The sequence below is a fragment of the Tachysurus vachellii genome, chromosome 22 (assembly GCF_030014155.1).
Source record: "Tachysurus vachellii isolate PV-2020 chromosome 22, HZAU_Pvac_v1, whole genome shotgun sequence".
NCBI classification, from domain to species: domain Eukaryota; kingdom Metazoa; phylum Chordata; class Actinopteri; order Siluriformes; family Bagridae; genus Tachysurus; species Tachysurus vachellii.
Genome location: NC_083481.1, coordinates 1,505,718 through 1,532,779, shown reverse-complemented (window position 1 = coordinate 1,532,779; position 27,062 = coordinate 1,505,718). Strand labels below are relative to the sequence as shown.

Sequence of the window (27,062 nt, the reverse complement as noted above, 5' to 3'; positions counted from 1 at the left end):
GTAAACACAAGCGTGTCGTGCGGTGACGAGTTCATGCTGATGTTACAGGATCCCGCACTGTATTTCACATCTCTGTGTATATCGTGGTTCATATTTAGGGTGTAGATTCGGGTAAAGATAAAGAGAGAACCCCGGTGCACTCCTCCAGTCCCCTCCCCCGGCGCTCAGGCGCCTGTAGCCGGCAGAGGAAAGCTCTTTTTCGGTCAGATGGCGTGCCGCAGTCCGCCCCCACATTTCTCTCGCCCACACTAGCAGCAAAAAGACTCTCATTAACAACCCAGATACTGCCAGCAAAAAGCAGCCAGGCACGGACTTGGACGCTCCGCACTTTTATTCTCATTGTTTACCTTTAAACTATTTCTATAAACATGCTCGAGTGGTTTAATGTCGAGTTTATTCAGGAGAAATAACACCAGGCGATTTCTTTATCTACACTCAAACATGCAGTGTCGCACTTTTATTCTGTAAACAAAGCAAGAAATCCAGCAAACTGAGAGCAAAGACAATCTAACACCAGAGAAAGCAACTAAAAAAAAAAAAAGGGGCGAGGAATCAGCAAAACAAAACGTGTCCCAGTGTTTGTCTATTCCGATTCCTGAATCGGTTCTTTCGGAATCCCACGAGGTGAGTAAAGCGACTTTAAATATGCCTTCGTATATGGTGATTTTCTTATCGTTCTGTATTAAAACGTCTGATACTAAACCCAGTGTAGTCTGTTTTTGGGTTCTGCGATTTGCTGTGTGCTTGTTGTGAACGAGTCGGTTCCTGTGTATGTATGTAAAACCAAATGTAAAACCAGCGAAAACATATGTTTTGTTCAAAGAGTTTTGTTTCTGTGTATTGACTAAACAATAAGAGAATGTTGCTGTTGTTTGTTTGTTTTTCCCATTGTAAAAGATCAGCCTGTAGTTTTTATTTCTGGGGATTAGTTTCTCCCATAATAATCAACCTCAGCTCTGCTTATTCAGTAACCAGTAATTCAGTAGGGTTCCTTAGAAAGGAATTGTGTTTAGCAGTATAACCATAACAAGCATGCAGTAGATAACACATACAGTATAACACACACACATATATCTATTGTATTTATGAAATGAAATGAAAAGCACAGTTAGTCTGTCATGCTTTTCTCATGAATACAGCTATAACCTGCTCCTATGACCTCTGAAGCTTGAATTTGTTTGTATTTTAATGAAGCCCACTAGGCAAAGCAGACACATTATAACATGCATAAGATATGATGCTATAACACTAACATTATTACTAATTATTAGTAATGTATACCTAAGATATACCTTTATTCGTCCCACAATGGGGAAATTTCTCTGTTACAGCAGCAAAGAAAAAGAAATGCAAATGTTATCTCGTGTTTCCAACATAAACCATAAGAATCACAGGTTCGTGTGAAAGCAGCTTTACGTGGAAAAGAAAAGTCACACACCGTCTTCACCGTATACTCATGCACAAATATCTTGCATGTATTATTATTTATAGACGCAGACCAGCCAGGGGAGTGAATGAAACTAATAAAATCTGACAATCTGAACGAATCAAATCAGTAAGCCGTGTACACATCGGTATCCTAACTCCGATATCTTTATTCCAAGCAATGATAAGTAATGATAATTTAATATCTGGCATCAGAAACTAGGTGTAAGTGCAGCTCACTTCAAGCGTCACATACAGAGTTATTACTGCGCAGAAGTAAATCAGAGTCACAGACATGATTAAAAGTGAAAGAAAATAATCGTAACTCTCGTCCGACGTGTTTTTGCCTTCTAAAGAATGGATCTGTTCCAACAGACAAACGTCTCCAAAGACAAAAGTCACACGTTTCATGAACTCACTCATGATTACGCTGTGAAAGTGTGAAAATGTAAACAAATCCAATGATATAGAGCCTGGAAAGCATCGAGCAGATGAATATTACAGCTGTATTTGAGGTTTAAAGTTGAATGAAATTCAAAAATTTTTTTTTCCAGAAATGTAGAAACGAGCGAGAAGGAGATAAGTACGTCATGTGGGCGTGTGGGTTGGTGTGTAGTGTACGTGTAAATGGGGGAAGGTGCTGATGTTTTGCACTTTTTTTGTCTGCTGTGAATGTGGTGTATTTTTGAAGACAGTCTTTAAAAAAAAAAATGAAAATAACAAATGATGAAAAGGAGGTTAAGTGAGTCTTAAATACTCTGGTTATTATTTGTACGTTAGAATTCAGTTCCATCACTTATATTATGACAGTAAAAGATTAAAACAGTTTATTTTTTACTGTACTCTCTTAAGAACCCCAGATTAACAGTCATGACCTCACATATGCACTTGAAAGCCCACTCATATGAGCATTTATAAACATTTAAGGCTAAAGCCATAGGTGGATGGAGTGTGCGGGGCTGTGGGTTGACTACAGATAATAAGGGCATCACTTTCAGTTACCAGCAATTTTGGAATAAAATGTGAAGTGTTTTTAAGTTTACTGACTATATTTTATTAGAACAAAAAAAAAGAATAAACAAATAAAAGTATTAAAAATATTTTGTGCGATGAATATCTCTAGGCTACATTTTTTTTCTTTCCCAGAAATAAGCTCCACCGCCAGCCAGAAACAGCTGCCTCACTGCCTCATTCTGGCCAAAATATTTATTCTTTTGTTTTATTTTTCAATATTCATACGAAAGACCTTGCCTGTCTTACTGAGTTGTTGAAAATACTCCTAAATATCAGTCCAGGTAAATGACAGCACTTAGGTCATGGAGTTAGCGATCGTAGCTCAATACGATGACATTATTAGCATGAACATTAATTCTCTTTGTAATTCCTTCCTAACTCTTTTCAAGAGTAGATCTCTGTTGAAACACTGATGCTAATTTTGCTTGTTTTGAATTGTTTGATTTGACGTTTGGTTGTCGTGTTGTGTAGCTGTAGTAGAGCAGCAGGAGGATGTCGGTGCCGCGCACGTTGGGCGAGCTGCAGCTGTACCGTGTGCTGCAGAGAGCAAACCTGCTCATGTACTACGACACCTTTATCCAGCAGGGCGGTGACGATGTGCAGCAGCTGTGTGAAGCTGGAGAAGAGGAATTCCTGGAGATAATGGCTCTGGTGGGGATGGCTACAAAGCCCCTGCATGTGCGGCGCTTGCAGAAAGCCCTGCGTGACTGGGCCGCTAATCCCGCCATCTTCAACCAACCCCTGACCTCGGCCATGGGAGGAATCCCACTTTTTAAAATCGACAGCATCGTGGGCTCCAGGAAGTTAAGTAACGGCCAGCCAGCGTCCCCATGCGACAGGGAGGATCAGGGAGCTTGTCTGACTCCGCTCCGAGATAACGGCAGTCCGAGGAGCCCGTGCTCCCAGGCATCGCCGCTTCCTCCAGATCACCATCTATACAGGGACAAATTGTCCCCCATGGAGCCTCACTGGCTCAGTCCAGAATTAGACGGGAGCGTTGGAGCAGAGGAAGACCAGCCCAGTCCTCCTTTGCCTCTTTTGGTCCACTCTCGTAACATAGGTCCCTCGACACCACCCACATCGTCCTCCTCCTCATCCTCCCCTTGGCCCGGAGGACAGCTGGATGCAGACACGGTGAAGGCAGTAGGGGAAAGTGTGGAGCGTCTGTTCAGAACAGTGCCGCACACAGACCCAGCCGAGGTGAAGAGTCTCCTGCGGCTGAATAAGAAGATGGCCAAAACAGTGGGTCACATTTTCATCATGGATCCACACGACAAGAGCAAAGAGGAGGAGATCCGCAAGTACAGCCTCATCTACGGCCGCTTCGACTCCAAGAGGAGGGAGGGCAAGCAGCTGACGCACCATGAGGTAGGATTCTGCTCAACAGCCTCAGTGCAGCACTGTGTGTAATGATCTCCTCTGTCTCCTCTCTGGAGATGTTTGTGAACAGCTGACATGGCTTTTGTCACAATTTTGCTAAAAATCATGTATCATGGCTTTTTATTTTGGAAACACTTTTGTTCATCAGCACATCAGACTCAGGTAACAGGTAATTAGAAGTGCTGATTTTGCCGTTGCTTCCAAACTTCAGACACCAAACACATCTCTTTGGATGAAGCGGACACTGTGGACGTTATATTTCCAGTCTGTCTGCTACTGTAAAAATGTCACTTTGTGCTTCAGGAATCCCAGAAGAGCTTCACGATGGTGCTGTGATGAGTCATACAGCTGTTTAAAAAAAATCAGCTTCATAAGAAACTTAAAAAGCTGCTTTTAAAATCTACTCTGATAAATAAAAACCAGCAGCTAGCATTAATACGTTATTTAGCATTAATAAGTCGGTCTAAAGTCACTACATGAGGTATTATTAGCTCATAAAATATTTGAGCCAATCAGGTCCTAATATGCAAATGAACCCCTTGAACTGGGGGCTTTTGCGTATTCATATACGCTAGAATCTTTCAAATGAAATTAAAATGTAGTCATAGCAACCTTTTAGCCAAAACAAACAAAATATCATTCTTATGAATGTGTAATAAACAGAGTAATTCTATAATCTTGTGTTTATATAGTGTATTATAATCCTGTCTGTATTTAAGGGTTTTTATTTGTTTTCTTTTAATTAAAAAGCTTAAACCTGAATAATATGCAGTGGACCAAATGATTGCGTCCCTGATGGTTGATGTGAATGTAGGATCTGTGTTATTTATGGATGATTTTTATATGAAAACGTGTGCTAACAGAACTAGCTAATATTTACGTTTCTCTGTCTGTCTCTTTCCTGCTCAGATGATCATCAACGAAGCGGCGGCGCAGTTCTGCATACGTGACAATGCGCTGTTACTGAGACGGGTGGAGCTTTTCTCTCTGGCTCGGCAGGTGGCGAGGGAATGTGCCTACACCTCCACGCTGAAACACAGCAGGTTCGGACTCACCGTTCTCTCACACGATGCATGTGTAAATACATCAGCACCGCAATTAACCAAATAAAACCCAACTTAATTCTTAAAATTGCTTTAGAAAGTTCTGGATTTTTACTCAGAGTCGATACAGGATCCAAATCCATTACGCACTGTGGCTCAGTTACACAGATATTGTCTGATATTTTACATTTTTACGTGTTTTTTTACGTTGTTTTTTTTTATTATAGTCTCAAGATCATATTTATTCTAAGGTTTTATTATAAAAAAACTGGTTAATATAAAACAATAACATTGATTATTCTTTTAAGTCGACACATGATTAGTAATAATAATAATAATACTCTGTTGTTTTAGGACCAACCCTGAAGACTGTACCAATTCCTTTATGGACAACAGCGCACCAAAAAGAATCAAACTCGAGGTCGGGTATATTATTATTATTATTATTATTATTATTATTATTATTATTATTATTATTATTATTATTATTACTGTATTTTGTATTATTATTATTATTTTATTTATTTTTGTTATTATTTTATTATTATTATTTTATTATTATTATTGTTATCATTCATTCATTCATTTTCTAGCGCTTATCCGAACTACCTCGGGTCACGGGGAGCCTGTACCTATTTATTATTATTATTAGTATTTAATTATTAATTTATTATTATTATTATTATTATTATTATTATTATTATTATTAATAATAATAATAATAATAATAATATTGTTATTATTATTCTTTTTATTATTATTCTTATTATTAATAATAATAATATTATTATTATTAAAACATATGAACCTTCAATAATCTGATTACAAGCACAACAGCAAAATAATGCCTAGTTATTGTGGTTTGTTAACTGGTGGTGATCTGGATATGGTACGCTCAGCTGTTATGTGATTGGCTGACGATCGTTTTCTCCCAGGTCACAGATTCAGACAGCGTTAACCAGATCCGAGGATCGAAGAGCGCTGACACGGCGATCCACATCGGTCTCAGGTCAGCGGCAGACGACGACAGTCTGTCAGGAGAAAGTCTGGACAGTTTATCTCATGGTAAAAAAAAATACCCATAATAATTCTGTTCACAATAAAATAAACTGAAGGAGTTTCTCACTGCTGTGTTCAGGCATGTGCTGATATTATGGTGTTTACGTCATCATTTTATACAAACTTTTTAACTTTTATAATCTTAAATATAAGCAAATTTATAATTACAAATCTTTCTAAAATAAGATATAAAGAGTAAGCTTGAGATTTCTGTATTTTATGGGTGAATTGTTTTGCATCTCTTCCGAATTTATTCATCTTTGAATAATAAAATATCAGAGAAATAAATACACTTAAATAGATTTTTACATTCTACATTTTCACATATTCTCAATTCAACCCACAGTTTTTAATTTTGTGCTTTATTACTGTCAGGACTCTTAGACAGGCTTTTCCTTTCGTCAGGTATTTTAGAAGCAGTGAGAACAGATAGAAGTATTTTTATTTTGTTTTCAGGACCCAAAGGAGGTTTCATTTCCTGGGAACTTGTGCTGGTTAGAGCTGTTTTCATGACATCAGGACCATTGGCATCAGTTTTATGTTCTTTTAAACTTATTGTCACTATAAAAAAAAAGACAGGATGAAACATTACAGTGAGGAAATCAAAACAGTAACAATTTCAGTCAGTCGAAGTCAAACACAGAAGGTCGAGGCTATAAACCCCAGCTGATGTTTTCCACTCCTTCTCTCTGTACTTCTGCTCTTTATGAAGTGAAACCTTTAGTCTGTGATGTTTTACATTTAAAACTAGGGTGTAAGATTACAACTAAATAGCTTCGAACCGTTTCAGTACGCTGTCTCTATGGTAACAGAGACATTTTGAATGCTACATATTGTGAGATATGGTCTAGCAGATGATCAGCACATGTCTAATTAACGTTCAGATCTACATCGGACTCTAACACGTCACTGTCTTATACTTCATGTTGTTGTTGTGGTTGTTTTTGTAAATATCACGTCTACCATCCGTTTGTGATGAAGAATAATCGTGTTGATGAGCTGTAGCGTGTGTGTGAGCGTCATTCTGTGTGTGTGTGTATGTGTGTGTGTGTGTGTGTGTGTAGATGTAGGGCCTCACTCTCTCCCCTCGTCATCCCCCCGCCCCCTTGCCGACACCATCGGCCCCGTCACCTGGAGTCGCCAGCTCATGCAGCAAACGCTCATGGACGAGGGCCTGCGATTGGCTAGAATGGTGTCACGTGACCACATGGCCAAGGTCAGCCTAGGGTCAGAGAAGAGACAGACTTCAGGTGAATCCTGTTCTACATGATATTTAGTTGTGTTTGGTTCACTAATAATAAAAAAAAAAAAAAACAATGAGTCTCTTTCGGTCAGTGTTAATGCCGAGTTGGCGGTGCTAATCTTAATTAAAGCTTCATCATCAAAGTGAGGAAAGCTAACCAAGTTACTATGCTAACGCAGGCGAAGTCTCAGACAGAGTGCTGTCATTCAAGCGTACTCAGGCCACACCCACGTCTAATCAGTGACTTCAGTGGCTTTGAGAGATTCATCACATTTCTGTTTTGCTTTTCTTATTCAGACTTTTCTTATTCTATAAATAGAACAAAAGTTTGGTATCAATCAAAGATTTTTATTTAACATCATATTTATGCCATATTTCCTGTGACTTTTAAAGTTATAAGAAATGATGGTAGAGAAGAAGCAGAGCTTTATTTAAATAGATTTGCTCTGCGTGGAGCAAGTCTCCAGGCTATAGTTCAGCAGAAACAGAGAGAGCTTGTGTGCTTACATTAAAACTGTAGCCTTTGAGATGCAAACGCCTTTGTAATGCGATGTCACCATGGGGCGACAGAGAGAGAGAGAGAGAGAGAGAGAGAGAATGCTGCATGGGCGGCTGGGGCCACAGGAAGTAGCGTGTGGGCGGTAAATTGGAGCTCCCCCCTGCCTTTCTGACGTCAAAGCTCATGAGAAATGTGTGAGCAGAGGGCGGGATGGATGGATGAGGAGAGAGCGGGGGCGAACGAGTGGGCCGGAGTGAGAAGGGCGTCGCATTGACTCATAGAAAGACAGAGTAAAAATAAAACGCGTGGGCAGGGAAAGGGTGCAGTCTCTTTTATTTCCTCCTCTTTTCCTCCCTTAAGCTTAATGAGGAAAAGATGAGCTCAGTAACATGTATTCTTCAATTTCTTCATATCTCTTACTTTCACGCTCTGAATGTAAAAACACAAAACACAGTAGACCGGGTGAGGATTTCACTGTGACTGTCACTCGTCCGGCTCCCGTAATCCTCCCTCGCTCGTCCTTTCTCTCCTCCATACTTACACAAGATCATTGGATTGACAGCTCAAACTCCTGCCCTCTATTTGCCATGGCTGATATATTTGTGGAAAAAAAAAAAAACACCAACAACCGAAAACATGCCCATGTTTCATGCAGCAGTATTGCGCAGGTCAGGATTAGGATCAGGATCAGATAAGTTAAGGATTTATTTAGCATCCGTTCATATTGTATAGTGTATTGTCTTATTTTACTCTCTTCATTATGGCTGTATTGTATTTTACTGGTTTTTAACAGGAATTATCTAATAAAGACAAAAGAATAAGAAACCATCTTAAAAATGAACCTTTCATATTTTTTCTTGACAATATATTTCAGATTTTTTACCATCATTCTGGCGACTCTAAGTCAGGAGCATTAATCAGAGGTGATTATTAAAGGTTTGGGGCTTGTGTAGTTTTCTTGTGATACTTTTAATTTACACACCAATACAGCAGCTCTGATAGCTGATACTTGGTCAATTAACTAATAACCCAAGTTTATAGTTCTTCACATTTGTTGCCTTATGTTATTATTACCATAATCTCCTTAATAAATTATTAGAGTTACATGTCACTGCCTTTCACTTCTTTACGAATGTTCTTGGTTCATAATAAGTGATAATAAATGTGAAAAGGGAAAAAGTTTACATTTTGATAACTTCGTCCTAAGCTCATGATGCTAAGCACAACTCATATTCAAAGGCAGATGCTAGCTTAAAAAAAGCATCAACAGTTATATATATAATATTATTTACATATACAATATTGAATTTTTACAAATCAAATATATTGAAGACCTTCTTCTGAACTTTTATTTTGAAACTCACCCTAAACTTTATAAAACCTTTATTTTAGGAAACATGGAGACAAATTGTAAAAAGTTTTACAAAAATTTCAACATACAACAGTTATTATATCATAACAAACAAGAGCCAATCAGGTTCTAATATGTAAATGAGCATCAAGCAGCACAAACAGTTTTTATTCAAATATACAAAAACAATTTTAGTTCTTTAATAAGACATTTTAGGTGTTTTCTGTTTTCACAGTTTGTTCTGTGCTTCATTTCAAGTTTGCATCATTTTTGTTCTGTTTATTTGAAGTTCCTGACATAAAGTTAACGGACATAAAGGACATTGTGTAAAAGCGATTTCTTCTTCTCCTCCTCGCAGAGCCGGAGGGCCGAGCATCAGACAGACGAGTTTTAAACGCATCCCAACAGAGCAGCAGCCCTGCCAGCACCAAAGACGACCCTTAAAGGGACACCAACAGGAGCCAGAAGTTGCCTTGCTGCTCAACTCAGGTCTCATACGACTCGAACCCTCCGGAGATTTTTACACCTGCTTTCCCAAAACTGTCTCATGTTAGTTAGCACATCACAGGTCCAGTGTTAGAATGTTGAGAATTGTGAGTCAGTGGCTGGATGAAGATGTGTGTTGTAGATCAGACTGGGTTCTGAATAGTCTGAGTTTAGTACAGTTCACTGAATTCTCAGGGGGCGTGGCTTCATACAACAGTAATGAGCTGATGCATGATCAGCCATGACAACCATACAATACAAAACAGTTGTTATGCAAGGCAGCAAAGACACACGTGCACACACACAAAACTGTACTAATAGAACAGACGACACGCCTCCTTTTCTTGGACTGACAGACACAGAAGCCACACCTTCTTCCTTGGGACTGCAGTAACTCTTTACTTTGGACTAAAGGGCAATCTTCATCACTGGGACTAAACAAAGGCCACGCCTTTTTTCAGGAAACTGTCACATACAGTACAGAGGCCATGCCTCCTTTATCAGGACTGACATAAACAAAGGCCAGGCCTCTTAACCGAGACAGAAGCTGGGAAGTCTCTTTCCCTGAAACTAGCATTTATTTCAATTAAAATTTATTGTCACAAAGCAGCTTTACATGGATTTGAAATTTTTAACTTAGCCATAATTGACACAGAGGCCACGCCCCTTTAATTGAAAAATTGTTTAGTTCTCTGAACCCACACACTATACACTTTACAGTGCATTATGGACTTTTCTCATTTTGTCATTATGTCTGAAAGTATAATAGAGAACACCCAGAAATCCCACAGTGTATGTACTAGGTAAGAGTCTAAATGATCTGGGACAGATTACCCATAATGCACTCTGTGCCAGACTTGGTCATAAAAGGGCAGGAAGGAGATTTACATTTCTTGTAGATACCTAGCGTATTTCTGTTGCTGTTACATCAGTAACACAGCCGTAGGTTTAGGTTCGTGTCTGTGTCCTAATTAACGGCATGTAACTTTAGTTTAAAGACACGGTGCAGTGATAACGTACTACAGACTGGAGCTGAATCCGAGTCGCTCCGAGTGTAAAATTAGATCGTACAGTGATTAAAGGAACCGGGTTTTTAATTGTGGTTTATTAATTAAGACAATTTTAACACTAACGGATTAAACTTATACAGAATTTAAGCATATGAACTGTAGTAAAAGTATGGGATATTAGTTTGTGTTATTTTTCAAAACATTTAAAAGTAGAAAGCGAACTAGGTTTAAATCCTGATCCCATGAGGATCATCCGGGAGGTTGTATGTGTGTGTGTTTTTTTTTTAGCATCTCATAGTAGAAATCATTGTTGTCTTACTGGCATCAGATAATTTATTTTTTAATATTCTCAATAAATGGTATTTTATTGTTTATTGCTTGTATTTGTGTTCATTATTAATTCGGGCAACGCGGTGAAATCTTGTGCTTGTGATTATAAACATACAGAATTTATTTTTGTAATTTTCCAACACATCTGAGGGAAAAGTTTATATTTTTTCTAGTTTCCACTTACTTTGTCTAAAAGACAATCAGTAAAACTAGCTAAGTCGTTCATTTCATAGCTAATGTTTTTTAAACCTGTACACCGTACATCATCTACTTCAAGTCCACTTCTGTACATTTTTTCATTCAGTATTTGAGTGAAAACGATCATTTCAGACATGTTGATATTTCTCAGTAACACTTTGAGGACAACTACATTAAAATATGTTTAAACCGTTAGATTACCTGCTGAGGTAAACGGTATCGTAAGCTAGCAAAACAATGCATGATGATTAGCATGCAGCCAAAGACTGGCCTGAAAGTTCGTAAACATTCACATCAAACACAGCAAAGTGGTGAAATAAAAACAAATTATAGAATCTATTTTAATGTGAAATGTCCATTTTAAACAGAAATGTGACTTTAACATGAATCGACTTTTCACAGTTGAATGAATTCTGTTATTCACCACACTGTTATAGTGGAAGAGGGGAAAAAAACCTGGAAGTTATTCTTATTCAGGGATAAAAAGAGAATAATAACAGATGATAAACTGGGGACAGATGGATGGTATCTACGGTAAAGCTAAGCTGTAGCGTGTGTGATCTCTGTTCACCGGATGATGCAGTGCTAAATATAGCGAGCTCCCTGAGTGGCCTGTAATGACGTCACGGCCAGGCTGGAGTTAGAAGGGACAACAAGATGATGATGATGATGATGATGATGATGATGATGATGATGATCTTTTTCATGTGCACTTGTGGTTCTGTTCTTTCTCATCATAACACCAAATATCGTAGAGGATTAACAATAAAAGCTTTATCACTCAAATACATTTCAGCTGTTACCCAAGTCAAAGCAAATTAGTTCATTAAACACTCACTGGCCATAAAACTGGTTTATGAAAACAATATTTTATAAAGGTATAAATAATACCACTCTGGTGTTCCCTTTATACACACACTGTCCACTTTAATAGGAACATCTGTACACCTGCTCGTTCATGCAATTACTCACGAGCAAAAACCTAATAAACAAGCTAAAAAACAAGACAAATAAATAAACGTGTCAAGAACAAACCACTCAATGTTGTGCTGTTACAGTGAACTAATTAACAAAGAGTTCATAATTGTCCTACAGCAGCACATCCCCGAGTGTGTTGTTGTTCTCACACTACAGCAATTTACAACTATTTCAGCTTTTTATACATTTAAAGTAGGTCATATTTTTTAATCCATTTAAGTTTAGCTGGTCATGTCAATTAACGACAAAGAATCATAACCTCCTCTGTCCTGAAAAAGTTACAAAGCCCTGAAAGCGGAGACTCCTTCCATAACTGTTTAATAAACGTCTCCTTACAGAAAGCACAGCTGATGTACACGTCCCGTTGAACGAGCTGTTACTATGGAAACAATAACAAATTAGAAAGAATGCATTAATATAACCTGTGATGTTCAGCTGCTGTACAGTCAGACCTGCTATTATAGAGAATTACAATGGAATGAAATCCAGCATATTATTATTCAGATACATGCAAGTTTAATAACGGACACAGATATCAGTATAAGTTTAAGTTTAAGTATAAGTTTAATAACGGACACAGATATCAGTATAAGTTTAAGTACAAGTTTAATAACGGACACAGATATCAGTATAAGTTTAAGTTTAAGTATAAGTTTAATAACGGACACAGATATCAGTATAAGTTTAAGTACAAGTTTAATAACGGACACAGATATCAGTATAAGTTTAAGTTTAAGTATAAGTTTAATAACGGACACAGATATCAGTATAAGTTTAAGTACAAGTTTAATAACGGACACAGATATCAGACTTGTGTGAGTGAAACATTTATAGTTAGTTACTCAGCAGTAAGGACAGCGTGATATACGGAAGTGTCACTGTTGGTTTAATGCACTACATAAGCTCAGCATATGTACAGAAAAATATCATTTATACACATGATACAGTAAATAAACATATACTCAAAGTGTTGAGGTAATTAGCATTTTACAATTGATTAATTGGATCATTTTCTTCTTTTAATAAACACAACGCTTGTAATAAAATGATTTAAATATCTCACGCAGCTTAAAGACCTTTACCTCAAACCACCCAGCGTTTAAAGGTAATGATATAAAGTGTTGGTCTGTAACGCACAACGTTCTCATGTCACTCTCAGACGAGTGGAACGTGTCAGGATATGTGTGTGGTGAGATGGCGGAGGAAATCTCCTCTGGTGGTGGTGTGTCCAGGGAACACGGCGTGGCAGAACTCACACACCTGCGAGTGTAGTGTGACGCGGGACATCAGCATCCCACCCATCTCGCTCAGCATCTCACTGGTCAGGAACGATGACGACCACAGACGCTGCAGCACACAGCACCGTTACCACAGAGAATGCAGAAAAGCTCCATACAACCTTCTGTACTAAGGTTCTGCAACTGTTTAACATCACATCTCACAGTGACAATCTAGAACCCCAAAATGTTCTTCAACTTGTCCACCTGAGGGCAGCCTTATGCGACCTTTACAACTAAACTCTTTAGAAAACCTGGTCAGGAGTGATGTGTACTGAATAATGTTCTCAGCTCTGCAGGAACGTTAAAGGCTGAATGTACTTTATAAACAATATAAAAACACTTTTTAGGAGAAGTTACATGTAGAACCCTAGACAGTTCTTCAGCTTGACCTTCTGGAGGAACCTTAAAGGTTCCAGGCAGAGTTTCCAATATTGAGAGAACCTCACTAAAAAGCAAAGAACACTGTAATACTTAATTTAATTTGATTCCTACGTATGTACTAACAGTATGAACAGTATGTCATGGATAAATGTAACCTTACAGGTTCTCCACACAGCCAAAAAGGATTCCAAAGAACCTTTGAGGAACCCTTTTGAGGATTGTAGATACAGAATATAACACTTTAAAAAAGAAAAGTAAAACTCTACCATGTTTTTCGCTTGATCTCAGGGAAATCATAATGGTTATATGTAGAACCCTACAATCAAAAATTGTGACCTTCTGATGAACGCATAGAAGCTTCAGTTTATGGGGAAATAACGACCATTTTAGATAGAAACCTGCAAAAAGTAGAAACCCAAAGAATTTTCCAGCATGTACTAATGGAGGGAAACCTAAAGGTTCTATCTAGAGCCCTACAGAGTGTTTCCCTTTTAGAGAGGTTACTATAGTTACTATACATTCATATGATCTAGAGGATACATCAACACTCCTGAAGGGTTCTATGTGGCCTACACATGGTTTCCATACACACACACACACACACACACACCTTAATGAATAATGAAGGACTAATGCATGAGGCTCTGTAAATAACAGCCCTACAGGTGGTTTAATTCATACTTCCTCTAACTAATTTAGTCACAAATGTGATATTTGTACATTATAAACATGTAGGAAATTAAATTAAAGAGAAAGGAGGTGTTGATGTTTACTCTTTGATGTTGTTGTTGATGTTGTTGTTGTTGTTGTTTAGGTCTTTGGCTGCTGTGCCAGTGCTGCTCCACCTGTCGTAACTCATCCCAAATACTGCGCTCCTTCGTCTCACACCATCCTGATGCCGACGCTGCCCCATCCTCCTCCTCCTTTTCCTGCGCAGGCTCCAGGTGCAGCCTGTTAAAAGCTCCAGCAAGCGGAGAAACCACAGGATCACCTGAAACCCAAACCACACACACCCACACACACACAAACACACCACAAGCACAACACAAGAGTGACAATGAAAACTAAATAGAATCAAACGTGTGTTTAATAAAATAATAAGACACAACAGCAGTGTCACATTTTCCGCTTACAGGATGAAATATGTCAAACCCAACAATACTTTTTATAGGACTATAAAATAAAAAAAAAAACAGAAAAAGAAAAATAGTCATTTCATTTTTTTATTCACAGAGGATCTGAGACTGGTTTAGATTCTGCCTATAAAAAGCCTTTAAAAGCTGATCTGCATTTAAACATGATTTGATTTCACACAGGAGAATAACAACAGAAAACAAGACATGACAGTGTAATGACAGTAAATGTCACAGATACCTGTAATATCTGCAGGGGGTAAAGAAGAGGTGTGTGTGTGAGCTGCAGAGGTGTGTGTGTGAGCTGCAGGGGTGTGTGTGTGAGCTGCAGAGCTGTGTGTGTGAGCTGCAGGGGTGTGTGTGTGAGCTGCAGAGCTGTGTGTGTGAGCTGCAGGGGTGTGTGTGTGAGCTGCAGGGGTGTGTGCATGAACTTCAGGGGTGTGTGTGTGAGCTGCAGGGGTGTGTGCATGAACTTCAGAGGTGTGTGTGTGAGCTGCAGGGGTGTGTGTGTGAGCTGCAGAGCTGTGTGTGTGAGCTGCAGGGGTGTGTGTGTGAGCTGCAAGGGTGTGTCTGTGAGCTGCAGAGGTGTGTGTGTGAGCTGCAGGGGTGTGTGCATGAACTTCAGGGGTGTGTGTGGGAGCCACTTGTTTGTGTAAGTGAGCTTCTTGTGCTCTGTAGTCTGTGTGGTTGAACATCTCCAATCCAACACGTCTGCCCTGAACCGGCTCAGCGTACAGATCTTCAAAATTCCTATTAAAGACAGGAGCCACACCTGAGGGACAACAAGACGTACATCAAGTGTAAAATTAAAGAAGGCATGATCTGTGGATCATTTTCAGTGAAGGAGGCGTGGCCTCTGTATCTGTCAGTCTCGGTGAAGGAGGCGTGGCCTCTGTATCTGTCAGTCTCGGTGAAGGAGGCGTGGCCTCTGTGTCTGTCAGTCTCAGTGAAGGAGGCGTTGCCTCTGTGCATGTCAGTCTTAGTGAGGGAGGCGTGGCCTCTGTGTCAGTCTCAGTGAAGGAGGCATGGCCTCTGTGTCTGTGTCTCAGTGAAGGAGGCGTGGCCTGTGTGTGTCAGTCTCAGTGAAGGAGGCGTGGTCTCAGTTCTCAAAACGAAAACATTTTTTCCCCCAATGTTGAATCGCATGCTTTACTTGTGTACTCTGTACACGGCGCTGCTTTATTAGTGCAGTAAGCTTTCGCTCCACTGAGAACATTATTAAGTTTAACATTCAAATAAAGCGTACAAATATTTTCCCTCCCTTAGTTGTTCACTTATTATTCCAGTGTAATTACGCCTAGATACGTAATACTGTTTCAGCTGTACATCCTGTCTTTGTTACGTACTGAATATCCGAGCTTTATATTAGCTGTGTTTATATCAGAGTCCTCGGTGTGAACGTACCTTGTTGTCTCCTCAATGCTTCAGTGAGATGTTGTAACATTTCAGCCTGTTTTAGACAGATTATCTGCAGACGGAGGAACTCCTGATACAAAGCGGTGTACGCTTCCTCCATCTCACACTCGCTGTGTGTCTCCCTGTGTTTCACAGTCAGTGTCCTGCTTTCGTGTTGCTCACTCTTCGTCACACTGAGTCATTCAGCTGCTTCGGGCTAGAAGAGGAACAGGGAACAAAAGAGAAAAGGGAAGAACCGTGCAGAGAGGTTCGATCGTTATCAGCTGGCCAGTTAACAGTCCTGAATGGACTGTCCATAACAGTCCCTATGGACGAAACACAAACTTGTTTCACCTGCAGGTTTTATTTAGACTTTAGACAACACAGTAGGTTCCATACTACTGTACTAAATATTATATCATAACACTAAGTAATCTACTCTACAATAGCAAATGTCAGATGTCAGAATAGAAGGAAACCTACACTACTGTACTAAACAGTCTGCACAGCAAGCCACTTATACTACAATACTAAAATACTAAAGACTGCATTCACAGTTAGGGAATTTGGCAGACGTCTTTATCCAGAGTGACGTGGAAAAGTGCTTTAAAGCCTCCATCAATGATTACATCAACACTGCTTCGTTAGGACACGGACTAAAGAAACCATCAGCCTAAAACTCTGTTGGGAGGAAATACAGAAAAGTAAGCACTAATTTTAGTATTTCAGGAAGTATCAGGGCTTCACAAGTCTGCATCGTTTTCTTTGAAAGTACCTTAAATAACAGCCAAACTAATGACGCTATCTGCAAACCAAATACAGCAAGATCCCAGTCGATCCCTGCTCACAACTACTGCCATAGTAAATAAATACAAATACAAAGCATGCCACCTATGTTAATGTACTAAACAAGATGACCTCATACTTCAATGCTAAATACTACGCCACCTGTACTACTACTATTCTAAATGTTAAGTTAAAAATTAAAATAAAAATTATTTAACTATATAACTATATTAACTATTATTTAACTATAAGTAACTGTTAAAAAAAACTATTTTAAATTACTTTTTAGTACCTTGAGACTGCACTGATTTACTGTCTCAAGGCTGGTGTAGTAAAATATATTTTAAAATAGTATTAAGATTTTAGATTACGATGACTTAAAATATTAAGTCTGAAATAATACCAATAAAATGCATTACACTGTAAAAATTCCACTCATTATTATACTGAATAGTATAAAAAATAAAAAAAAACAAGTACAGTCCTAAAGGTTCTGTATTAAAGGGGATTTTTAAAAGGACACAAACACCAGGACACTAAAACTACCATATTTAATAGTGTTAAAGAATTCCACTGCTGGGGTATTAGGGTAAAAGTCCATTTCCTGGGCATCTAAACTAATATAATGAGTATTTTTATAGTAGGTTAAAAGACTGAACGTGATGTAAAACTCCACCAATAACACAACGGATACACCAGCAAGATAAATAATGTGTAAACATAGTACAAATTAGTGTCAAATGAGTCTTTATAGAGTAATAATAATAATAATAATAATAATAATAATAATAATAATAATAATAATAAACAGTTTGGTTCGAGTAAGAGCTTTGAGAAGATGTACATACCCAAATCAAACTGCTGTGTTCGGCTGGAATAGTGACTCTGTGTGTGTGTGTGTGTGTGTGTGTGTGTGTGAGTGAGAGAGAGTGTGTCTGTGTGTCTGTGTGTGTGTCTGTGTGTGTGTCTGTGTGTCTGTGAGAGAGTGTGTCTGTAATAGTAAGAGAGAGAGAGAGAGAGAGAGAGAGAGAGAGAGTGTGTGTGTGTGTGTGTGTGTGTGTGAAAAATCTGTTAAGTTTGTTTACTGTATATGAAAGTTGACTTCCGGGTAGCGCGTGCTTCCAGAAAGTGAAATCAGGAAGTGAGAGTCACACACACACACACACACACACACGCACACACACACACACACACGCACACGCACATGGTCACGTGACACCCAGGCTATTAATTAACATGTTTATTTCAGTGTTGGAATTTTTTGGTTTTGTTTTTACATCATTATAATTCTACTCGTGTCAGTCTAACAGCTCTAGAGTTCATGTGAAACAAATAAATAAACAAACAAACAAAAACAAATAAATAAATGTAGATTTAAGACTTTTGTTTTGTATTGATGGGAAAAGATATGAAATCAATTTATTATTAAACAAATAGAAGAAAAAAATACACCAGCTTTTTGGTTTATGTAGTTTTATATTATTATATTCTCATGAAGCCACAGAAAATAATAATTATAAAAAAATAAAAAGTAAAAAGTAAATAAAAACAAAGTAACCTGAGAGTAAATACAGAGAGACGTGAGGTTTGACTCACAGACAGAAGACGTTCACAGCTCTGTACGCTGTAGCTGAGATACGAAACATTCTAACGTCACAATGATTAAACACAAACACACCAAATAACAGCAACGTCGTAAGAACACGTGTGTATTCGGTTTCCACAGAAAACACACACAGACCGTCGTATCTGCAAAATAAAGCTAAAGTGAGTCACTTTGTGCAGATGACTTTAGACATGTGGGTTTTAATGTGAACCAGCAGCGAGTATAAAGCAGAAACGTGAAAGGAATGTGATTTAATGAGAAAGGAGAAGCGGACGTGTAAACGGCGTAGAGACGAGGTGAAGACGTTCATCGGTAAACGGAGGATGACGTGATATGATGACGGCGTCTCGTTCACTTGGTCACCGGCGGGTAGTTGAGGGTCAGCAGCGTCATACTGTGAAGTAACAGGGAGATTTCTGCTTCTGTGGTGGGAGACAAAAAGAAAATGTGTGTGAAAATAAAACGATGATGGTGAAGATTCTAATGAAGAACAAGAAGTTTATTCCAGTATCGCAGTGACAAAATACATGAAGTACCTACTTTGGGTTCATCGGAGTCAGTAAGAACCCCAGAGCAAATCCTGCCCAAGCATTTTATACTGTTTTCCCTTTTGGTAGTTTAAATGAGGTTCTGCTTTGAATGTGTGTTGAGTGTGAGAACTGAATGTTGTTGTCCTTGTTGTCTAGACGATTGTCTTTAAATGTTAATCGAGGTCACTTACACCTTGGCTTGGTATTACTACAATTGTTATTAACCAAATGGTCTCTTTAAACGGTAACCGCGGTCACGTAGACACTTTTTTCGTGGCGATCCTTGATGTCCCGCTCCCGCTCCTGTACTAACGACTGAATCGAGTTTATACGTTTAGAGTCCTAAACGTGTTACCTTATGATACTTAAACCTTTTTAGGAATGAGCTCTTTTATAGGGGCACGGTGGCTTAGTGGTTAGCACGTTCACCTCACAGCTCCAGGGTTGGGGGTTCGATTCCCGCCTCCACCTTGTGTGTGTGGAGTTTGCATGTTCTCCCCGTGCCTCGGGGGTTTCCTCCGGGTACTTCGGTTTTCTCCCCCGGTCCAAAGACATGCATGGTAGGTTGATTGGCATCTCTGGAAAATTGTCTGTAGTGTGTGATTGTGTGAGTGAATGAGAGTGTGTGTGTGTGTGCCCTGTGATGGGTTGGCACTCCGTCCAGGGTGTATCCTGCCTTGATGCCCGATGACGCCTGAGATAGGCACAGGCTCCCCGTGACCCGAGGTAGTTCGGATAAGCGGTAGAAGATGAGTGAGTGAGTGAGTGAGTGAGTGAGTGAGTGAGTGAGTGAGTGAGTGAGTGAGTGAGTGAGTGAGTGAGTGAGTGAGTGAGCTCTTTTAGATGTGTATCTTAGAGTGGAATTTGGGTGCAGTTATCTGTAATTTCTTACAAGAACTTCAGGAAAATCAGCAGGGATTTAATAAATAAAACTAATAACTAATGTGTATTTCATCAGACTCAGACTTACTCATCGGGGATTAATACATACACATTTAAATCTATCTAATATTAATCTTGAATTTTGTATTCTATTAATCTTTATATTATTCTTTATAATAACCTTTTGTTCTATGTTTATGTTCTGTAAAGCCGCTCTGAGACGACGTCAATTGTAAAAAGCTCCATACAGATAAACTTGAATTAAATTGTACAGACGTTTAATTCCTGAATGATTTGGTGTTTAATGACTAAGTTACTTGTTCACTACTCTGCACTGATTCATCCCTTTTATTCGCTGAATGACTGATGAGTAACGAGCCTTTCAGGGCAGATGGCATTTCAGAAAGGTGCAAGTTTAGAAGAAAAGTCTGAATCAGGAGTCTTGAATTTTATCTCCAAAAAGCTGCAGGATTTCAATCGGCAAACACTTTTTGTTCATTCACTCACTCATCTTCTACCGCTTATCCGAACTACCTCGGGTCACGGGGAGCCTCAGGCGTCATCGGGCATCAAGGCAGGATACACCCTGGACGGAGTGCCAACCCATCACAGGGCACACACACACACACACACACACACACACATTCACTCACACAATCACACACTACGGACAATATTCCAGAGATGCCAATCAACCTACGATGCATGTCTTTGGACCGGGGGGAGGAAACCGGAGTACCCGGAGGAAACCCCCGAGGCACGGGGAGAACATGCAAACTCCACACACACAAGGTGGAGGCGGGGATCGAACCCCCAACCCTGGAGGTGTGAGGTGAACGTGCTAACAACTAAGCCACCGTGCCCCCACACTTTTTGTTATCTTTGAGTAATATTTAAATTTGTTTGATGATCTGAAAAATGAGTGTCACAAACATGCAAAAAAATAAAAAATTAGGAAGGGGTGAACACTTTTACACACCACTGTAAGTAATGAATCAGTGAAACACTGGTGTCAAATCAGTGACAAATCAGTAATGATTCTGTGTCAAATCAGTGATTAATTAGCTATGAATCATTAACAGAGTCTAAAGTGACTCAAACGACTCAAAACTCTAAAAACACACAGATTTCTGACCCTTAATAAATCTATATACACAGATTATTCTCATATACACCATGATGTGTTTTCAAATATTATAATTCTGTATATGAACTCTGACCTTGGACCATTGTGGAGAGCTCCAGCCACTGATGAAGCCACTCTTTACACTGACTGGAGGTCAGCTGACTGGTGTCCAGCCCTCGGAGGTCACATGCCTGACAAGAACGTATTAAAAGTTACTCTGAAATAAAGAAACAGCTCCGAAATGTTGAGAGAGAATATATTATTGAATAGCTGTTTGCAAAAATTTTGGCACCCATGTTTAAAATAAATAAATAAATAAAAATCCTGTAAAGTGTTTAATACAAACATGTTGTACACTTCATTGATTAGAAGCATAAAACACGGTGTGTGAGATGCGGTTGTGCAAATGTTCTATAAATATTACAGCAGCTACCCAGTGTAGTAAATATGAGCGTTAGGCCACACCTCCTTCTCATCTCATCAAACTCCACAAGCTTCTGTATTCATACTCCACACCGATTGGGTGCCAAAACTTTTTAAAGCATAAAACATCAGACTGTTAAAAGTTCAGACTTGTCTCATTTCTTCCTCTGTGAGCTGATGAAGCCCGAGACCCTGCAGAGCGCGGTCCAGATACAGCAGGTCCAGGGCTTTGGTGGTGAGCTGCCTCCGCACCAGGAAACTGGGAAACCAGACCATTACAGAGAGCTGAGCACCCAACAATCTCTAGACAAGACAGAGAAGAAAACACAAAGTCTTTTCATTTATTACGATGTGATGAAGGTGACGTTCATGGAAAGAGCATGCAGCAGATCCACTGACCAGATGACGAGGTTCCACACACTGCAGTCCAAGAGGAGAAGACTTGTGGAAGACGTCCTGTACGGCGTGGACCTCAGAGACTCTCGGGTGTTTCCCGTCCTGAACCTGCAGGACAAATAAAACACCATACTGTCTTTTAGATCCTCTATAAATCTACCATAAATACCTTGCAGTTTCACAGTACGATTTTTATTTTAATCTGTAATATGGGCGGAGCTTGCCTTAAGTTTATTCGTCCAATCAGCAGCAAATTTGATCATGTGGTGTTTAATATTAAATAATACATCACAACGATTCTTACTGGTAGTTAAATCTATGTATGTTGATCCCTTTCACTAAATCTATGGTCTCTTCTTTAAGAAAGGCCAAATCAAAATACGTAAATATTAGTATAAATATTGTTAATTTAGCGAGTAAAGCAGTGGAGGAACCTTGGAGCACAGGTTGAGGAGGTTCCTCTGATGTGACTCTCTCACACGTGGCACCATCAACACCAAGCTGTCCAGGATCTTCGTCTGACACTGACAACGTTTTATTTGGTCGATCATCTGGAACCGTTTCTGCTGCTGCGGCGTCCAGAAATGTCGAAACAAAAGCTGACGAGGAAACAAACACCTGGAGGGGAAAATAAAAGGGATGTGAGAGTGTTTATAACGCTTTATAACGAACTCTTACAGCTTAATAAGCAGCGACATGAAGATGGATTTTATTAATAGGAGAAATAGACTTTAATTAAGCTTTAAACTATTGACGCGTCTCACACACACACACACACACACACACACACAGACACAGACACAGACACAGACACAGACACACAGACACACACACGCACAAACACACATGCACACACACATGCACACAAACACACAAGCACACACACAAACACAGGCACAGAAACATACACACACAAACACACACAAGCACACATGCACACACACACACAAACACACTAGCACACGCACAGAAACATACACACACAAACATACATATATATATACACACACACACACACACACATTTCTACTGTCAGAAAACTTCACCACATTAAACAGATTTTTAAACCTGTTTATTTCATGTGATGTTATTTCGCTATAAGACGTTAGAATAAGAAACAAATGAAAGTTTCTGCAACAGTTTGGTCGTCCGATAACTAAGAAAAAAAAATGACGACTTCTAACAGCCCGTACTGGCGACATCTAGTGGTGAAATACGTGCAGGTGCACCGGTAAAAAAACAATAATATAAAATCTAATGAAGTTAAATAAAACCCATATAACTGGTACATGTTAAATGTTGTACATGCCGTAGCGTCTCTCTCTCTCTTTCTGAGTGTGTCTGCGCGAGTGTGTGTGTGTGTGTGTGTGTGTATCACAGACAAGAACAGGCGGGCCATGTAACGAAATGTGGGTGTGAAGTCCATAGATAGTAGTGTGAGCAGTGAGCTAGCCTGACCGTGTATGTGTGTGTGTGTGTGTGTGTGTGTGTGTGTGTGTGTGTGTGTTTACTTTGCTCAGCTTCAAACTAAATATCAGCAGAAAGCACCTTATGTGACCTGCAGAAAGTAATAAATATTTGTCTCCTGTGTAGAATTCAGTCACTAAAACTAACTTCGCTCTGTTCTGTTTATATAAAACATTTACACGCAACTTTAGTTAAAAGTAAATAAATAAATAAATAAGACTCAAGTCACTCACATGAGGATGAACACGAAGCCGATTGCGAACGGAGGAATTGAGATTATGAGCAGAGGCACGGCTTTAATCATGTCACGTCGAAACTAAAACACAGTCAGAAACAAAAACACTGATCAGGAATTACACTCCTGTGTGTGTGTGTGTGTGTGTGTGTGTGTGTGTGTGTGTGTGTGTGTGTGTAATTTAAGTACAGCAGGATGAGCAGGATGAATGTAAATTCTAGTAAAGTGTAAAGTAAAAAAACATACAACTGTGTTTAATAAAACATTGTCTGTAGTGTCAATGATCAGGAACCGTGGCTGGGTTTCAGCATTAACCTTTAATCAGTTGCTCAAAGACCTCAGAACTCCAGAACAAACACACACACAAACACACACACACACACAGAAAGACTTCAGACCTCCAGAACAAACACACACACAAACACACACACACAAACACAAAGACTTCAGACCTCCAGAACAAACACACACACAAATAGAAAGACTTCAGAACTCCAGAACAAACACACACACACACAAACACAGAAAGACTTCAGACCTCCAGAACAAACACACACACAAACACACACACACACACAGAAAGACTTCAGACCTCCAGACCAAACGCACCAGAACGAGTCGTTTCATGTCTCGATATGGGAGATCTCTGTAGTGCATCTGATTCATCCACATGCTCCTCTTGATTCTACTGACCTCCTTCACGTCTTCTATCAGGAGCCGAAATCCTGGAATAGATCGGATCAGATCGGATCAGTGTAAAGCAGAAGAGACTCGAGATACAGACGCTCTGTGTTTCTCTACTGAAACATTCTCTAGCAGTTTTAATAGTGAAAACTGGACGTTATTAAATATCTACGAGTTAAGACTCAATTTATTTAACACGTTTTGTATTTAAATATTAATGAGACTAACATTATTCTTCTAAACCCACATCAATGTATTTACAGTAATATTATCTAACTCAGGTGTCTTTCTGTTGTGTCTGTGCGCGCTACATAAATGTAGCCTTTAACTTTAAGTCTTTATTATTATTTTTATTTTGTAGTATTTTTCATTCTGGAAGTCATACAAATGACATTACATTTTAAAAGTGAGGAGCATCCAGATCTGTAACATACTGTTTATTATTACATGGTTCCTGATTATGAGCTTCACAGAGACTCTGAGCTCGTTTTAAACTTCACTCGACCGACAGGATCATTTAGTGAAATTTAATTCTCAGACCTGTCTGTGGAGCTGGAGAGAGTTTCAGAGCCTGGGATCAGACTGTTCTTACCTTTCATCAGGGTCTGGTGCAGGATGGAAAAGCGAGGAAATCTCTGCTCTAAGAAACGCTCACACTTTTTATTCACCTTCTGCAGAATTCCCAGTCTGACAGGAGACGTGGAGTAAAGACTAGAAAATACAAAAGGCCATAAGACATAAAGACGTACATAATAAGTGTGTGTATGTGTGTCTAAGTGCGTATGTATGTATATGTGTGTGTGTATGTGTGTATATGTGTGTGTATGTATATGTGTGTATATGTGTGTGTGTATGTATATGTGTGTATGTATATGTGTGTGTATGTATATGTGTGTATGGGTGTGTGTGTGTGTATATGTGTGTGTGTGTGTGTGTATATATGTGTGTGTATGTATATGTGTGTGTATATGTGTATGTATATGTGCGTGTATGTATGTGTGTGTATGTATATGTGTGTGTGTATATGTGTGTGTATATGTGTTTGTATGTATATGTGTGTGTGTATGTATATGTGTGTGTATATGTGTACGTATGTATATGTGTGTGTGTGTATATGTGTCTGTATGGGTGTGTGTGTGTGTGTATGTACATGTGTGCGTATGTATATGTGAGTGTGTATATCTGTGTGTATGAGAGAGAGATTGAATTGTGTTATATAAACAAAGATTATTATTATTATTATTATTATTATTATTATTACAGTGAACATGAAACTGGACAATTTGCACTGTACACCTGACAGTTAGAGGCTCTACATTTTCAGCCATTTGAACAATAATCCTTCATCAGTCAGCCGAAGTGTCCGCTTATTTATCTGATCGTAACTCTAACAGAAATGTAAAGAGATAAATATAAACCTCCATAACGAGTTCACAGTGCAGCAGAAAACCCAAGTGAACGTTTGGTGGTAATGAACATAGCATCCTCACAGACCGCACGAGCCCGCAGAAATGTTGTGTTTTACACTCATATATTACCTCAAACTCAAGTTGACCTTCACAGTCCATTGCTCGTGGATAAAAACAGCTCGTTTGCAGAATCGGAACATGTTTAAAAAGCGCAAATGTTCTTCAAAATCCTTATTCAATCACCATGACAGCACCCTGGAATGTCCGGGTTATTGGAGCGTTCGAGATACTCAACTGTCACACAGTTTGCGCAGACCAGAAAGGGTTATTCCGTCCTGAAAGAAAAAGACGCCTTAAAACTAAAATATAAAGCTACAAACAGTTTATGTATTTTAGCAAATAGTTAATTTTCTTATTCACATCAAAGTAAAACGAGAATCGAAACCTTATTTATCAGTGTAGTCATTTAGCCGCTCAGATATAGAACCATATACAACAGTTTATTAAAAACACACCGCCATCTAGCGGCGTTGTGACGCGTTGCAGTTGTGTTGTACTACAACCGGAATGGAATAACTCACAAATTAAAACTAAAAATTAAGTTTGTAATTAGAAAAAAATAATAGTAATAAAAAAACTGGAAGTAAATAATAATAAGCAGAATCAGAATAAGGTTTATTGGCCAAGTGTTTGACACACACAAGGAATTTGGTTCCAGCAGTTTGTGACTCTCAAAAGTACACACATAAATAACACTATACTATACAATACACACATAAATAACACTATACTATACAATACACACATAGGTAACACCATACTATACAATACAGACATAAATAACACTATACTATACAATACAGACATAAATAACACTATACTATACAATACACACATAAATAACACTATACTATACAATACACACATAAATAACACTATACTATACAATACAGACATAAATAACACTATACTATACAATACACACATAAATAACACTATACTATACAATACACACATAAATAACACTATACTATACAATACAGACATAAATAACACTATACTATACAATACACACATAAATAACACTATACTATACAATACAGACATAAATAACACTATACTATACAATACAGACATAAATAACACTATACTATACAATACAGACATAAATAACACTATACTATACAATACAGACATAAATAACACTATACTATACAATACACACATAAATAACACTATACTATACAATACACACATAAATAACACTATACTATACAATACAGACATAAATAACACTATACTATACAAGAAAA

The 27,062-nt window shown here is 38.7% G+C and overlaps 3 protein-coding genes across 6 annotated transcripts; 1 reads left to right on the top strand and 2 right to left on the bottom strand.

Moving 5' to 3' along the window:
• Positions 1 to 10,882, top strand: nab2 (NGFI-A binding protein 2 (EGR1 binding protein 2)). 4 transcript variants are annotated; one of them, XM_060858312.1, is made up of 8 exons: positions 1 to 624; positions 2,911 to 3,807; positions 4,729 to 4,862; positions 5,217 to 5,283; positions 5,798 to 5,927; positions 6,986 to 7,171; positions 8,538 to 8,586; positions 9,373 to 10,882. In XM_060858312.1, the coding sequence occupies exons 2-7, from the start codon at positions 2,932 to 2,934 to the stop codon at positions 8,564 to 8,566; spliced, it is 1,422 nt and encodes a 473-aa protein (XP_060714295.1). In that variant the 5' UTR covers positions 1 to 624; positions 2,911 to 2,931; the 3' UTR covers positions 8,567 to 8,586; positions 9,373 to 10,882. The 4 variants fall into 4 exon arrangements, with proteins under 4 accessions (XP_060714295.1, XP_060714297.1, XP_060714296.1 ...); XM_060858314.1 differs by lacking the exon at positions 6,986 to 7,171; XM_060858311.1 differs by lacking the exon at positions 8,538 to 8,586 and having other exon boundaries at positions 5 to 624.
• Positions 10,883 to 12,741: 1,859 nt separating this feature from the next.
• On the bottom strand, positions 12,742 to 18,088 carry zgc:113184 (uncharacterized protein LOC553745 homolog). The gene is made up of 5 exons (XM_060858600.1): positions 17,840 to 18,088; positions 16,215 to 16,422; positions 15,052 to 15,582; positions 14,451 to 14,668; positions 12,742 to 13,363 (listed from the first exon to the last, which is right to left on the bottom strand). The coding sequence occupies exons 2-5, from the start codon at positions 16,324 to 16,326 to the stop codon at positions 13,190 to 13,192; spliced, it is 1,035 nt and encodes a 344-aa protein (XP_060714583.1). The 5' UTR covers positions 16,327 to 16,422; positions 17,840 to 18,088; the 3' UTR covers positions 12,742 to 13,189.
• A 359-nt stretch (positions 18,089 to 18,447) lies between these two features.
• On the bottom strand, positions 18,448 to 26,268 carry LOC132837987 (LETM1 domain-containing protein 1-like). The gene is made up of 10 exons (XM_060858050.1): positions 26,195 to 26,268; positions 25,879 to 26,084; positions 24,933 to 25,051; positions 24,266 to 24,381; positions 23,655 to 23,737; positions 22,389 to 22,572; positions 21,958 to 22,062; positions 21,709 to 21,861; positions 21,230 to 21,326; positions 18,448 to 19,019 (listed from the first exon to the last, which is right to left on the bottom strand). The coding sequence occupies exons 2-10, from the start codon at positions 25,947 to 25,949 to the stop codon at positions 18,949 to 18,951; spliced, it is 999 nt and encodes a 332-aa protein (XP_060714033.1). The 5' UTR covers positions 25,950 to 26,084; positions 26,195 to 26,268; the 3' UTR covers positions 18,448 to 18,948.
• Positions 26,269 to 27,062: the final 794 nt, after the last annotated feature.